This window comes from Vicugna pacos, chromosome X (genome assembly GCF_048564905.1).
Source record: "Vicugna pacos chromosome X, VicPac4, whole genome shotgun sequence".
Lineage (NCBI taxonomy): Eukaryota > Metazoa > Chordata > Mammalia > Artiodactyla > Camelidae > Vicugna > Vicugna pacos.
Genome location: NC_133023.1, coordinates 22,404,323 through 22,421,408, shown reverse-complemented (window position 1 = coordinate 22,421,408; position 17,086 = coordinate 22,404,323). Strand labels below are relative to the sequence as shown.

At 34.2% G+C, this 17,086-nt stretch overlaps 1 protein-coding gene across 1 annotated transcript in view; it reads right to left on the bottom strand.

Moving 5' to 3' along the window:
• The window catches only part of IL1RAPL1 (interleukin 1 receptor accessory protein like 1), a 1,130,590-nt gene that overhangs the window by 246,378 nt on the left and 867,126 nt on the right, over positions 1-17,086 (bottom strand). Inside the window, exon 6 of the mRNA XM_006209422.4 lies at positions 7,052-7,126. Coding sequence (XP_006209484.1) covers positions 7,052-7,126 — 75 coding nt within the window. The remainder of the gene's footprint in view (positions 1-7,051; positions 7,127-17,086) is intronic.

The window sequence follows — 17,086 nt, the reverse complement described above, 5'->3', positions numbered from 1 at the left end:
TTTCTATAAAATGAAAAAGACTATTGCTAAAACCTTCAGGAAGAACTTGACAGGCATAATGGTTTGATGCTTTGTCTTGTAAAATTATTCCCATGTACCTTGTGTTAAGGAATATTATATCTGAATTTCTTTAGTTTAGAAAAGTAAGTTTTTCACTCTTACTTTATTCTTGATGGTTATTAATAAATTCATGTGGCACACTGTCCATTACATGGCCCTTTTTTTAAGGGATGGGAAACATTTTCTTCCATTAGGATCATGTACTTAACTGTATGCATTTGGATCGATCTGTTGAAGAATTAAGTAATCCAAAATAAATCAATAATTTCTTTAAGATAAAGTCTTATTTAAGTACAAAAATTTAGTATGCATATTGTGTTCTTAGAGAGGAGAAGGGAATTAATTGTCTAAAATGTTATCCATCCTATATAGTAGCCGACTTACACTCTAGTAAGTATATATAAGCGTGACGAAACAATTGATGTTATTCCAAATGCGTTTCAGGAATCTTGTATATACAACTTTCCATATACACTCAGATAGATAGATAGATAGATAGATAGATAGATAGATAGATAGATAGACAGATAAATAGATAGACAGACAGACAGACAGAAAGATAGATGGCATTAAAATATCTCAACTAATAGCAGAAAGCATGTACCGACTACTTAACATATATCAGGCAATGTACTAGTTTTTATATGCATTATCTCATTAAATACCCATACTAACTCCATAGAGCTAGGTATTTTCATGGTATCTTTTTTATTGATTAGGAAAATGAGGGCTGTTTGTTTAAGGTTACAGCAGTAGCATGTGGCAGAGCTGGATTGTCACCTAAGTCTGTCTGACAGAATGACCTGAATGTGGAACCACTGCTATATGCTGCCTCTTCATTGTAATCAAATTAATAATAAAATAATAATAATGATGATGATGAAGAACAGGAGAAGTGATGATACTAACAAGTTTGTTTTTGTAAAATTTGTGATATAAAAACATGTTGCCATTTTTGGTCTCTATTTTCTCATCAGTTTAAAGAGAAGAATTTGACTGGATAACTACCAAAGCCCCTTCATTTCATAAAGTTTCTAAATCTAGAATTGTGAAGAGTGATGCGTGTCTAGTTTCTTAGCTGGCCACCAACAAATAAAATTGCACTCTTAGTGTTAAAAGAACAAACTACATGATTCATGTTTGCGTCCAAGAAACTAGACCAGAACTACATCACGAATTGGGAATTTCAATGGACTCTCTGCACTGATTTTGTGACAACACTCTTTCTTGCACCTTTTCTTTTTTCCCTTCTCTCCCTTCAGGCCCTTTTCCAAGGTAAGAAGAAGCAGACTCACTTAGATTGTCTCTATTCCAGTTCTTAAAGCATTTAACAAGTACTTCAACAGGCTTCCAAACTTTCAGATATCAGTAGCCCACAGAAGCTGTTCTAACCTCCACCTCCATCTTTCTTTGGGTTCCAAGCCTGTCCTAGCACTAGGCCTTGAACATTTAACACTTCAAAAGGAAGTCAGACTTCTGCTTAGCTAGAAATTTTTAAAGCAAACATGCAAAGTTGCATTTTCTCCCTAACCTATTCTTCCTCTCTGCACTAAGGAAAGACTTTGATTTTGAGAATTTGTAAGATTCATATCTTAAGTTAGGCCCTATAATGATCTAAGAATATGAATACTAGCTTTCATTTATTGATTTATCATTTGTTTAAGGATATGAAATATTAAATAAATGCTATCATGAAAAATATTCCTCTTCAGGTTAGAATCACAATTCTTACATGCTTTTGGTTTCAAAAGTAAGATATTAGATCACAACAGCTGTCAAGAGTTATTACTTTCATTCATCCTGGCACATTAAATTTGGATTGAGTAGAACTGAATGCCATCAGCTTAAATAATTATAATACCAGTCTGTGTTTGCCTTTACACGTTTTAATTATGATGTCTATTTGTTCAGAAGCTCCAATTTATGTCTAGCAAGCTTTATTTCAGGCAATGGAGCTATGTTGATCTGCATGTCTTTCTTAAGTGGGCAACAAGTACATCATTTGTCATCTGAAACTTAGACTTTGGATACAAATGTTTTTATCTTGAGTGAAAGGAAATTTTTATGGTTTTTTATATGAGTTTGTCAGTGAAAATATGTTTTCTACATTCCCCATGGAGCAGAAAAACCAAGGTCAACAGCATCACATTTGCTGGTGACAACCAGAAGAGTAATGTGGATGGAAAAACCCAAATAGTCAATGCTGACTCCTTTACCTCTGGGAAGGAAGGTCATATTTGCATCACTAGAGTAATTCAGCAACGAAGTATTCTTTAACATCAACAGTATTGTATGCTACTTTCACATTAGGTATCAAATTCAACACCTGAATTGTTATGTTTCTAGCGTATTGATATTAAGTATTTTCCTTCCTGAAAAAGGAAACAAAGAAGCTTCCTAATTTTAGTAAGATAAAATAGTAACCATTTAGAAAAGATGTGTTTCATTTCAAGAAAAAAACAGCTATCTATGAAAAAACAGACCTAGATAGCAAATGTTAGAGGGCTATTTTTTCACTACATAAAATAACTCCCCATATACTTTTCTTGGATTAAAAACTCAACTAGCATATTTGTAATATAACACATTCCATGCACAATATATTTAAATACACAGTTTCAGAACATATAAAAGATTGAAGTAAAGTATGCTTCCATAACTAATTATTTTACAGCAAAGTAAATTAAACATACAATTTTCATGTCATCAAACGCTTTCCTTGAGATGTTAACATCTGGTGAATCCTTGTTACTCAATCAGATACATGTGTTTTCTTTTAAACAAATTTAACAAAAGAAAGTGGATAGTAAAGAAAAAATAAAGTATATTTTTTTCTTGCAGAAAATTTGGAGATGTGTGCCCTTTGTGACATGTACACGTTATCAACAATTAGTATTTATTGACATTCCCTGTGCCCAGAGCACATCACAAAATTACCATGTGCTTTATTAAGAAACACAAAATCTAAAGGAAGTTGTCAGTTGAGCATTAGGATAAGCAAGAGAAAAAATGGATAGAGACTGTAGACATTTGATCAAGTTTCTGTATTTCTTCAACTGTATAGACTACATTTATTTGAAATCCTCCAAATGTGGATAATCCTGAACAAAGAGAGGCCACACTCACACTCAGTGAGTGAAGAGAGAGAGCTCAGAGTTGGAAGGAAGAAATTATTCTGATATCAAAGGAAAGTAACTTTTCCTACAGGAGTTCTATGTTACAAAGATATGTAATTCATTTTATAAAAAATTAAGTTATTAAACTCATTACATACTTCTGGTGAGAGTCTGTACAACTTCTCTCATAAGAATTCTGAAACTATGTAGCAAGAAAAAAATGAATTTTGGAAAAATCTGAATTTATAGCAATAAATATAAAAGCATAGAATATTCACATGGATATCATGCAGCCATTAAAAGGGTATTTTGAGAATATTCAACAGAAGAAGAATGTTTCTACAATGTGAAGTATAAGAAACAAGATTCTTTTCTGTATTTCCAAATTTCTACCTGTAATTAACCTGTAAATTTACGTTTAAAGCAAAAAGCAAAATAAAGTGATATCCATATGTAGGCAAGTAATTAATGATACTTTTCAGTAAATTCTAAGTTGTAAAGTGTAAGTGTCTCACTGGGTCAAGAGTGGAATCAATTTCTACTTTTGAAAGTCTGGTTATGATTAATATAACATCCTCTGTTCTGGACGGTTCTGAAAATGGGCTCCTGGCCACATCTCTGATTGACATCCTTGAGGCTCAAGCTCAGCAAGACAATGGTGTCTGTCCTTTGATTCCCTTGACTACAACCACCTGAAAAGACTAAGTCAGGCTCACCTCCTGGACTGCCCTTCAGAATTGTACAGTGTGACTTCTGGGCCTTCTGCCCAGGGAAGTGCTGTCCATATATTTGCTGATGCCTGAAAGTTACTTAAAAGGGACAAAGTTCCTTTTTTTTTTTTCACATTTAGAAGTAACACACAAATGCCACTTAAAATGGAAATGCTAGGCTGTGACCTCATATTGACTGAAATTCAAACCCACCAATTCATATATTTTATGTGAATTCACTTACTCTTATACTTTTTCCTAAGTACTTTGGTTTTTGATGTCTTTTGCTTTCTATACTGAAACAGTTAAAATGATCACTATCAGAATCTTTCCAGTTTTGAGAAGATGAAGAATTTGCAAGAAAGGAAGACACAAGGGATGTGTAAAGAGAAAGGTAGACATGGCCAGCAAAAGGCAGAGAAAGGAAAATTTGGAGACGAAGAGAAATTCATACATTTCATGATTTTATCTAAGTCATTATTAATGTGCTTCATATATTTGCACACAAACTAGAGATCTGATGGATTTACAGTTACTAAGGTCAGGTGGATGGATGTGTATTTAACTAAGCCAAGATGTTCATGTTAGGTCACCAGACATGTATTAACTCAGCTTTGTATAATTTCTGGTGATTGTTTTTATAATTTAATTCATATACTAATTTTATTAACCTCTGAGGTTAACCCTCAATTTAGGACAAGGTTTAGTCAGACCCCTGAGCTCTTGTCCAGTGAAACTTTGTTGGACATTTTCACCTTCTCTTGAGAGTAGGCAGCACTTACACCTTCCCCATCCACTGGTCCTGGCCACCCTCTTTACTCCCACCCTATGACTCTTCACTCAGTCCCCTTACTTGGGATTTGATATCACTTCTTGAGCCTCTTGAAATTAATAGCTTTTTAAAATCTGGAAATGCAAAAATTAAATCCCAAAGGAAGTAAGAAAGTCAAAGCACACATTGTAAAAAACAAACATATTTAGGCATCTTGAGTCTTTCCCTTTTGTGGCCCTTAATATTATTTCCTATTTTCACTTATCCTTTGTGATCAGCTACTCTCCTACTCAAATACTATTAAAGTGACAACACTAACAAGATAGTTTTTCAAGTCAACTGTTGCTCAAAAATTCATGGATTAGGGTTAAATTCCTCAAACTAGTAAATGCTTTATCACACTGAGAACTAGAATCAGAAAATAAAACAAAAGTTGTTTAAAAGAATCCAAATCCCAGGTTGACGTCCACAGTTTACTTAGTGTTTAAAGAGAGCTCATGTTCCTTTAGGCAGTGATAATAAAGGAGTTAATCAGAATATGTCCTGGGGGCATTTCGATAACACAAGCTCATCTTTCATCAAATGAATATACAGCCAAATCTTCTAATTTGCATAAGTAATTTTCATATTTTCAATTTGATTTGATCAGTCTTTATAACTTTTGTTCAAGAAAAAGTAACTTGACAAAGAAAGCTTTACAAATTACTTATTACATTTTGTAAGACATTTTAGTAGAAGGTAGAGAACAATCTGATTTATTCCAAATTCAGGGACAACAGAAGGAAACCCAGTGGGTAACCATCCATCATAAAATTATTTTAATTACGGTGTAAGTAAAGAGATACATACAGTTAGCATCACTTTTGCTATGGTCATTGTAGATAACTGGTACAATAAACCACTCCTTCTTGGTGCAAGATATTTATAGTTCTGTATAACTCCTTAGAAATATATCTTCATAGGAGCTATTGAAAGGTCTGTATGAGCATGGCCACTTATGAAAATTTATATTCCAAAATTTCTTTTCAAAGTAGCAATACAATCTAATATACCTCAATATACCATAGCATGAGTAAAGAGCATGATACAATTTTAATACGTTTGTTTTGTATGCAGCATTGCTCTAAATCTGCTTGTAGTCTTCCATCTCAAAATAATGACAATTATAATACCATTTGTATGTACATGGAATTGATCCAAAGACCTGGATTTACCATTAAAGAAACATATTGGTACACTGACTTGTATAAAATTGCATTCTTTCAGGCCTCCAAGTTAGTAAATACTTACAATGTTGGAAATCCGTTGACTACCATAATTCTACAGGCTCTAAAACCATCATCTTATCTTTTTGCACTATAACTTTGGATGTGCTATTAGTAAAGATTGTTAGGTCTGTAATCTTCATTTTGCAGACAGACTTACAATTTTGATATTAATTCTCACCCCAATAACAATAATAACATTGGTAACATAAGAGCTGGGCTATCTACTCTTTTTCAGTTGTATACAATGAATGCATTTCTACTTTCAAATGACTAATGAAAGAAAAAAATTCCTTAACATGAATAACTGTTAAACTTAAACTTTTGATAATCCTTTATGTCAAGCCACTAAAAAAAATAATTTTCTTCTAAAGTATATGATATATACATGCATGCATACTATACTTCAAATAAAAATAAATAATATTATCGAGGGTACTGTATACATTTATAATTAAGGGGGGGATTTCTCATAATTTAGTATAACTGAATATAGATAAATTGGACTAAGAAATTCCAGACTTTAAGATAAGTATGTTAGAATTCAGATTTGTGGACGACTAAATATTTTTACCAAAGCATATTCTATACATGTTCTTATGTTTCAGTCCTTCAAATAAAAGCCACTTGCTTAAATTTTGTAACTATATATATAATCTATAGCTTAACTAGCACAATGTCCATTATATTTGACTAGATAAAAACAAATTTTAACTGTTAAGGGGACATTTATTTTAATGAATCTGTACCCATACCCCCAATTTTCAAAAATTGTATTTTAACATATTAGTGGATATTATAAGTCAAATGGTTCCATACTGCCTGTTTTAAAACCAATTCACGCCTTATAAAATGACAAAATAATACCATCAACAAAACCTTCAGCCTATCTAATTGCTCAGCAACCATGTAAATAACACACGAGTCTTTACATCCATATGTACTGCTTAGTCCTAATGCATATACTTGGGGAGATGGAATGGGCAGCATTTGCTGAGATTTTCTAATTTTGCCCCATTTAAATAAATATGGGCTTAGCTCAGAGTATTACATCAGGTTACAATCTAGGTTTAAGTGTTGGAATGTAATGAGAAAAGTGTATTAACCAGAATTAAGGAATTTACTCACCCAGCTGGATCTCTTGAATCGTGAGTTTACTTTCCACAGGATACAAAAGCTTGGGTGGTTTATCAGTCAGAGGGGCTGAAACACAGTAATAATATAGACTTATGGTGATGCTGCATGAACTGAAGGATAGAACACAGTTTATTTTCCCAAATATTATTCATTCTCCAAGAAGGGTGTCAAGGCACTCTACCAAGTAATGATTTACATGTTGCATGTAGTACCTTCAGGCGAGCTGCAAAGCTATTAGCTGTCAATGAGTCAAATATAACACAACCAAATTGACAGTCACATGAGACTGCTGAAGTATAGAATCAGAACTGGCCAATCCTTAAGAATATGTGATTGTACTTCATCAAATATTTTCAATTTGCACCTTGTTTTCCTTTCTAAAAGGTACCTTACATTGTCTCTGTGATTAAAGATACACATGATATATGCATCATGTATGTCAATGATTTGCTGTCTCATTCTTCTTAATTCCATTCCTAGTTTCCTTACCATGGATCACATTGCCTCAAAATTCATAACTTAGTAATTAGATTAAGTATTTATCACATACATATTCTATAAATAGGGTAGCAATGTGGCATTAAATTACTACAAGTACTAGTGGCATACTCAAACGGGCACAAAAGTATTCACCAAGTAATATTTTACATGATACTTTGCATTTAGTCAGAACCCCTTATTACTATTATCCATTACAATTTTTTACATTTTTTTATTTAGTTATAGTCATTTTACAATGTTGTGTCAAATTTCAGTGTAGAGCATAATTTTTCAGTTACACATGAACATACGTGTATTCATTGTCAGTTTTTTTTCACTGTGAGCTACCACAAGATCTTGTATATATTTCTCTGTGCTATACAGTATACTCTTGTTTATCTATTCTGCATGAGCCTGTAAGTATCTACAAATTTTGAACTCCCAGTCTGTCCCTTTCCACCCCCTGTCCCCTTGGCAATCATTAGTTTGTAAGATATCTATGAGTCTGTTTCTGTTTTGTGTTTATGCTCTTTTTTTTTTTTTTTTTTTTAGATTCCACGTATGAGCGATCTCAAACGGCATTTTTCTTTCTCTTTCTGGCTTACTTCACTTAGAATGACATTCTCCAGGGACATCCATGTTACTGCAAATGGCATTATGTTGTTGGGTTTTACGGCTGAATAGTATTCCATTGTATAAATATACCACCACTTCTTTATCCAGTCATCCATTGACCGACATTTAGGCTGTCTCCATGTCTTAGCTATTGTAAATAGTGCTGCTATGAACATTGGGGTGCAGGTGTCTTTTTGAAGTAGGGTTCCTTCTGGATATATGCCCAGGAGTGGGATTCCTGGGTCAAATGGTAAGTCTATTCCTAGTCTTTTGAGGAATTTTCATACTGTTTTCCACAGTGGCTGCACCAACCTGCATTCCCACCAGCAGTGTACGGGGGTTCCCTTTTCTGCACAGTCTCTCCAGCATTTGTGATTTGTAGACGTTTGAATGATGGCCATTCTGGCTGGTGTGAGGTGATACCTCGTTGTAGTTATGATTTGCATTGCTCTGATAATTAGTGATACTGAGCATTCTTTCATGTGCCTATTGATCATTTGTATTTCTTCCTTGGAGAATTGCTTGTTTAGGTCTCCTGTCCATTTTTGGATTGGGTTGTTTGTTTTTTTCTTATTAAGTCATATGAGCTGCTTATATATTCTGAGGATCGAGCCTTTGTCGGCTTCATCTTTTGCAAAAATTTTCTCCCATTCGATAGGTTGTTGTTTTGTTTTGCTTATAGTTCCCTTTGCCATGCAGAAGCTTGTAAGTTTACTTAGGTCCCATTTGTTTATTCTTGCTTTTATTTCTATTGCTTGGGTAGACTGCCTTAGGAGAACATTTTTGAGATGTATGTGAGATAATGTTTTGCCTATATTTTTTTCTAGGAGGTTTATTGTATCTTGTCTTATGTTTAAGTCTTTGATCCATTTTGGGTTGATTTTTGTGTATGGTGTAAGGGAGTGTTCTAGCTTCATAGTTTTACATGCTGCTGTCCAGTTTTCCCAATACCATTTTCTGAAGAGACCGTCTATTCCATTGTATCTTCTTGCCTCCTTTGTGGAAGGTTAGTTGACCAAAAGTTTGTGGGTTCATTTCTGGGCTCTCTATTCTGTTCTATTGGTCTATATGTCTGTTTTGCTACCAATACCATACTGTTTTGATGACTGTAGCTCTATAGTATTTTCTGAAGTCTGGGAGAGTTATTCCTCCAGCCTCTTTCATTCTCTTCAGTAATGCTTTGGCAATTCTAGGTCTTTTGTTGTTCCATATAAATTTTATTATGATTTGTTCTAGTTCTGTGAAATATGTCCTGGGTAATTTGATAGGGATTGCATTAAATCTGTAGATTGCCTTGGGCAGTGTGACCATTTTAACAATAACGATTCTTCTAATCCAGGAGCATGGGATATCTTTCCATTTTTTAAAGTCTTCTTTAATTTCCTTCATCAATGGTTTATAGTTTTCCATGTATAAGTCCTTCACCTCCTTGGTTAGATTTATTCCTAGGTATTTTATTACTTTGGGTGCTATTTTAAAGAGGATGTTTCTTTACTTTCTTTTCTTGTTGACTCACCATTAGTGTAAAGAAATACAACTGATTTTTGTACATTAATCTTGTAACCTGCTACCTTGCTGAATTCTTTGATTAGTTCTCATAGTTTTTGTGTGGACCTTTTAGGGTTTTCTATATATAGTATTATGTCATCTACATATAGTGACACTTTTACCTCTTCTTTTCCAATACATTTTATAGTACTGATTGCTAATTTGTACGATACACTGTCTTTGATTTTTTAGCGTCTACACATTACTGCTCTCTGCACTTGTCAATTTCTCAATTATCAGTCTACAGATCTAAGAGTTGCTATTAAGCATCTTGAAGATATGTTGTTCATTGTATACTTCATTCCTAGCTAAATGAGACTATCTGGACTTTGGACAAATAGTTCTCCTTCATTAAGACTCCCTCCTCACCCTCTGTGATGGAAATGCCCAGGTCCCTTCTAAATCTGTCACTGTAACTTTCACTGTATAACAAGCACAGAAATGATCAATTAAGGGTTGCTGAATTAAATGTTTTTGCTTTGAGAGCTTTCTTCCTTCCTTGCCAGGAGGACATGACAGTTTGGTTGATAATCAGAAGGCCGATCTAGGCAGCAGTGCCAGGAGTTGGCCATGTATCCTCATCACCAGAGGATTCAAGAATTCAATCTGCGTTGGCAGTTCACCTCTATCTCTCTTTAACAGAAAATGCAGTCAGTGCAAACGAATGATACATCCCAGCTCAGAAAAACAGGGATGAGTTTTAAGATTTCTGGTTTGGAAGACCAACCTTACATAGGATCAATAGTTTTTATTCATAATTAAGTGAATGCATTAATCATTCATATTCATTAATATTTAACACAAGGATGGGAAGGAAGGGGAAAGAAAAGTTGAGGTAAGAAGAAGAGATAAATCACCTTGAAATTCTTTTCAAAGATTTGACATCACTCTGATTAACCTAAGATACTTGTATTTCTTGACTAAAGTGATCTTAACAGCTTTTTTCTCCCACCAGCTAGATCATTCACTAAATTTTAGCAAAATCATTCACCAAAAATAAGTCAGAAAGCCACATTTCTTAGGCTCTGGTTATGAAATGATTTCAGTGAACTTCAAAAGCAACTACGGCATCAGAATAACCAGTTTATTCAGTCATTCACTCAGTTTATAAAATCTCACAATTGTGTAGTTACAGGTAGACAATTCAACAGTTTGTTATAGAAAGCAGCTTAAAAAAAAAGGTCCCTGTTCAGTCACATCTCGCACTAACTTAGAGTAAGTGAAAATATCTACAGAAAGATAATAAAATCCATATGTACAATATTTGTTCAGAAATATAAAATTGTTGTGTGGTTCTCCATTCCAACCGATCATTCATCCAATTGCATAATGTTACATCCTTAAGACCTTTCACATTAACCTCATGCATGATTCCAAAATAGCAGAGGAATCAGAGAAGGGTGGAGCCAGAGAAAATTATATGCTTATTAAATTGTTTGATTTTTAAGTGTTCCCTCAAGCCTTATGGTTTCCATAGTGCCCCATCAGGAAGGTGAAATACAGATAGAGATAAGGAGTGATCGTGGGGTTTGACTCTATACCTTGTTATACTGCCCACCCCTCTCTGATAAAAGGAGCTCTGCTTTTATTTATCTTATACATCAGTATTTCATCCAGAATTTTCACCAAAAAATCCAGTTCAACTCAACTGATGTATACTGAAAACTATAATGTGCTAGGTATTATGATAGGGGGTTTGGAATATCTCTGATTTCTGCCCTTATATCATATAGTCATCAGAAGTTAAAAAAATAATAGTATTAGTGAAAAAAATCTGGGCTGATTCAACTCCTTGTTTTAGAGATTAAGTGACTGAGGTACCAAAAGTACAGCTGGCTTGGCAAAGGTAACAGAAGAAATTCAAGCTAGAGTCCTTGCTAGCTCTTCGCCTCCCAAAACTTTGTGACCTGCTCCTCGAAAATTCTGTGAAGCAACTACTATAGTTCTGTGGAATGCTCCCCCTCAAAGTGTAAGCATTCTATCAGGAGAGCAAACACATGCATCTAAGTGACTGACCATAACCTACAGAGCACTTGTACTGTAGGACCCGCCATCTCTAAGTGTCTTGTTTTGATATGCTATGGAGGGAGGTCCTTTAGGCATGTTTCTTATGTGACTCACCTGTCTTTGGTGAAAGTGAACTGAAACTAACAGACAGTACAACAGATGACTACAGATTTGACACATGACTGTGAAATGGGATGACCATTAAAGGTAAGATATATCTCAGCTCCAAGGTCATGTGAGGGTGACCAACTGTGCTGCCACAAAGAAAAACATGTGCTGAATTATCCATTATTTGAATGTTTCTGACACTTTAGGATGTTTAAAAAAATGTAAGTTGAATTAAGTTGGCAGAAGACAGAACTGGCAAACCAATGCAGGAATGGTAATGACCAAACAAAATGAACACATACACACAAACACAAAGCCCTCTTTATTTTCTGCATGGGCAAAGGTGGGACTGGAAGGAAATTCAAACAAATTAGTTACAAAAAAACCCAAAGTAATTAGCATTAGACCATGAATAGACCAACTGACATTTTATTGTCAAGAAAAAAACTTGCCTTTTGGGACTCTCTTTCTCTCTGTCTCTCTTAGACACACACACACACACACACACTCACTAAGCTGAAATCATTGAAAAATAAAGCAAGTCTGACACTAGTGACATGAAGCACAGGTTGATTTTAAATCATAATCATATTTTCTCTACAAAAATAAGTATACAACAATTACAGTGGAGATGTTTCTGTAGCTAATTATGGATGCAAATATTTCTATGTATCCACCAATAAAAATATTTTAAAGCTCTCATTTTATTCTTCAGAACATCCTATTGACATTAAAGATGACATAGTAATTTAAAATAAAAAGCTTCATTTTTATTTAAATAGTGCATTTCCTACTGAGTTATTAATATGTCCTAATTGACAAAACTGTTCCTCACTTTCAGAGAGAGGGAATTTTAAAGAATATTTGTTTTCCTTACCAGTTGCTAGTTAGAGAAACATTTGGAAGTGGGTATACATGAAGCTGTGCATAGGAATGATTCTTTATGTTAAGGTTCCCTAAATAATCATGAAGGGATGAAGTATTTTTTTTTCCACATTCCATGTACACCTGTGCTATGGAATAGTGAAAAATAGGATTCTGTTCTCCGAAACAAAAGTGACAATAGATCAAGGTAATGAGGTCAAGTAGTCTCAAATTTTTTCTAATGTTCTTAAAGCAGAGAGAAATATGAGATATTTAGGATTAGTGTACCTATGTTTTGACCAGATATCCCTCTAAAATTTAACTTTAGTCTTTCAAATACTGAGAATAATCAATACTTCTTGGATACGTAAAATTGTCCTATCACAAAATCTGTTCTTTCAAAATCATAGATTCTCTTCAAAATGTACTTTAAGTAATACCTTCTCTGCTTTCTTTCTTAAAAGCATTATGGTAGAGTGAAAAAGATAATACAATACGAGCTTTTCAGGGAGACATGGGACTAATAACTCCTGACTGCCTGGTTGGTCTAGCAAGTTGGAGAAGTAATTTAAATTCTCTATCTCAGTCCCCTTATGTATAAAATGTGATATGAACAGTTTTCCCTTATGGCTTGGTGTGAGGATTAAATAGGATAACAGATTAAGTACCTGGATCCAGGAGATGGAAAACACACCTGTTCTAATGATACCCATCAAAGTTTGGGACAAGAGCATTTTGCATTCTATATAGATTGAGACGAAAAATATTGTTTGTAAAACAATGAACTGGATGTTTAGCTAAAGGTTCAAAAGTCATTTAGATCTTGAATTTAAGAATCATTAATATTTCCTACTTTAGTTTCTGTAGCAGGAAAACTGGTCCATCTTCAAGAACACAATTCAACAAAAGCATTTTGAAGACTTTTAGATATGCAAGCAATGTACTGGGATGATAAAGAACTCAAAGGTAAACAAAATACAGCTTTTAACCCTCACAGAGCTTACAACCTAGGTAAACAATTAAAACATAACTCCATGACTCAATTTTAAGAGTCTTTATGAAGTACCTGCAAACAGTAAGTACTATATTAGAAATAAAAAGATAAGACATGGAGTTATACGTAAGAATGTGTGAGATGCGAACAGATATATGATGCATTGCAGTGAGTACTATACTATACTCAGAGGTAATTTCCTTATGACCCTATTTAAACCTATCAGCTAAATCTGGTCACAAGACAATACTCACAGATCTATTTGGCTAATGATAAAACATGCTTTGTGGAAATCCCAACAACATGCTCCATTTTACAATGGGTTTTTTGGTTTGTTTTGTTGTCTGCATGTACTTATTTTTAAAACTTAAAAAAGTTGACAAACAACTGCCTATTTTCCTAGCAAGTCAACGGAATGTGGATTATTCATAGAGCTTCAATAAGAATGGGATTTCAGTTCTGCTGTCTTTGGTCAGGAATGTGTATGCACTAGTTTTTAATAGTAGAAGATAGTACTTGGGAGAAAAAAATGAATGGATGGGAGAAAATATCAGTGTATACTAGGTGAAGCCATTTGGGGGAAGAAAGGTGCTTTATTTTTCACGTATCCCTAAGGCATTAGGATTGGTGAAATTTCTCCTTTCTGTTGCAAACAATTGTGGTAACTTCTAATGGATCCATGGAACCTCAGAAGCCTCAAAGAGGAAGAAGTGGCAAAGCAACTGAGCAGAGAGTGCAGGTAAAACAGTTTATGAACAAATTAACACCATATACATGATAACCTTGATCTAAGAGTCATGTCAAAGTGATAAAACTAATACTCCCAAGGATGTAACACTTAATATATCTCTCAAAATGCATATATTCTGGAAAATCAAAAATTCATTTGACTAGCTTTGATACTTAATATTTTATTCATATAGAGTGACAAGTGTTGCTTATAATGCAAATAAAAGAAATATGTTCATTCATTCATTCAACAAGTATTTTTAAAACAGCTCCTCTTTGCCAGGCACTTTTCTAGTTACAAAAAGGTATAATAGGGAACGAGACAGACAAAAATCCCTGCTCTCATGGAGCCTGCATTCCAGATAGGGAGGTGGAAAATATACACATAAATTAATATATGCATAATATTATATCACATAAGCACTAAAAGAAATAAAGGAGCTAAAGAGAAAGAGATTAATGCAGGTGCTATTTTAGGGGAATGTCAGGAAAATTTGCTCTGAAAATCATTTGAAACATATCTGTGTGAAACAAGAAAACCAGCCAGGTAAACACGTGAAGGAAGATTATGGCAGGCAGAGGGAAGAATAAGTACAAAGGCCGAGAGATGGGAGTGCACTTGGCATATTTGAGGGATGGCACAGATCATTTCAGCCATACTGACCAAAGGAAAGAGTGGCAATGAATTCAGAGACAGCCATGGTCCAATTCAGGAATGGTCTTGTAGAAGACAGAAAAGAATTGTGTTTCATTCTAAGCATAATGCGAATACACTGGAGATTTTTGGAGAGAGCCTCTGTTAGTATTTATCTGCCAAAAGTATCACTCTGGAACCCTGGTGCTGAAGTCTGGGAGGATGGAGTCATGTGGAGGCAGTAAGGCAGAGTGGAAGCAGGAAGGCCAGTAAGAAGGGTACTGAAGCAGTACACTGAGTGGTGATGATATATTAGTGTTGCTGATGGGAATGGTAGGATTTCTTTCCTTTAAATATCTATTTGGTAGGTAGAACTAACAAAATTTATTGAGGACTTTGAAATGGAATGTGAATGAAAATCTAGAGTTACAGGGGACCCTCAGTTATGGGCTTGAGCAAATATATGAAGGGCACTGCCACTTAATGATATGGGGGACAGTACAAGAGGGGTAGTTTTATGGGGCACTAGGAATCAAAAGACATGTTTTTATAAATCAATTCAGTCACCTCCCTTTAGCCATAGAGGTTAGAGAATTTTACTATTGATCAATGACATATTTTGAAAAATCGAGTCACTAACTGATGACTCATCTTCTCCCTCTGATCCCCCAAAGGACTGAGAAAACAGTCTTAAAAACTTTCATATTTCACGCTAAAGCCATATTCATTTATCATGAGATGAACTCTAGCTAACCTCTACTATCTTTTGTTTTAACACCATTCATTAAAAAACAAGTATACCACCAAACTAATTTTTGACTAGTAGAATAAGGACCATGCTTAGCCAAGACACTAAGAACAATTCTCCAGTATTCCCTTGTTTTGATGACATATGGCACATATTCAATGGGCAAATTTAATACCATCATGTATAATTTAGTTTTTTTCTTATTTAAAAATATTAATTCTGAAGTACTAACAAAGAAGTAATGGAATTTATATTTCATCACTTTCCCTTATCTTGATAAATCTCCCAGGTAACATAGACAATGAAAAGATTATATTCATTGAATAACTGTTTTGAAAATAGAATCACTCAAGAATGTCATAGGAAAAGTTAGATAACAAGGAGCTAATGTTAGGGTTCAGATGATTCTGATGCAATGATCTGAGAAAAATATGGAGGGCAAACAAAAGAGACTGTAGGTAGACAGAGTAAATAAAGGTAGTTTAATATTTTTAACTTTTCTTTTTAAAACAACTGCTGTAGTAAATTTTGCATAAATATTGTGGGGATAAATTCAGACTGCATGACTGATTTCAACTATCTTAAATAAATTTGTGTATATACAAAGCTAAAGCAAAAAATGATGAGAAAAAGGAAACAGTACATAATTATCTACAGAAATTATGAACCCTAGGAAAAGAATGCTGATTGAAATAATAGCTATAATCAAGTAGGTGAGCATGCCAACTACTGTTTCCCTTCTGTTGACAGGCAAGGGAAGAATTAATAATGGTCACCAATTAGCTTCTGGGGACAATAGTCAATTCAAAAAAATTATATGTCCCAAGAGGGAAAGTATCTCTTCCCTAGCAATGAGAAAGTAAGCAAAATTATCTTAGCATATCATTTTTTCTTTTTCTATTAGTAGATAAAAAGTCCTCAAGAAATGAAAATGATAAATCCCAGGCTGTCTGGAAATGCTTATTAAGGGAAATTGTGGAATACACAAAAGGCACCATGTTACTACTGAAAGTCAGAAAATATTTAATTCTCTGCTTGGCTTAGAATATCACAGTAAGACATCACATTTCCATAGTATAGTGTAATATAATTTAATGTCCTTCTAGATTATAGTCGGTTGGTTTATTTTTATTGTACTTCAGTGTAGAAGATATTCACATTTCTTGGCTTCTTCTTGATGATACAGTATCTTGAACAATTACTCACTGGTACAGCTCTTTGACAGTAATTTCTCAACTGGGGTTGTCACAACTGGCGAGGGGAGTACTACTTGACAAGGGATACTGCTAAACTTCCTAC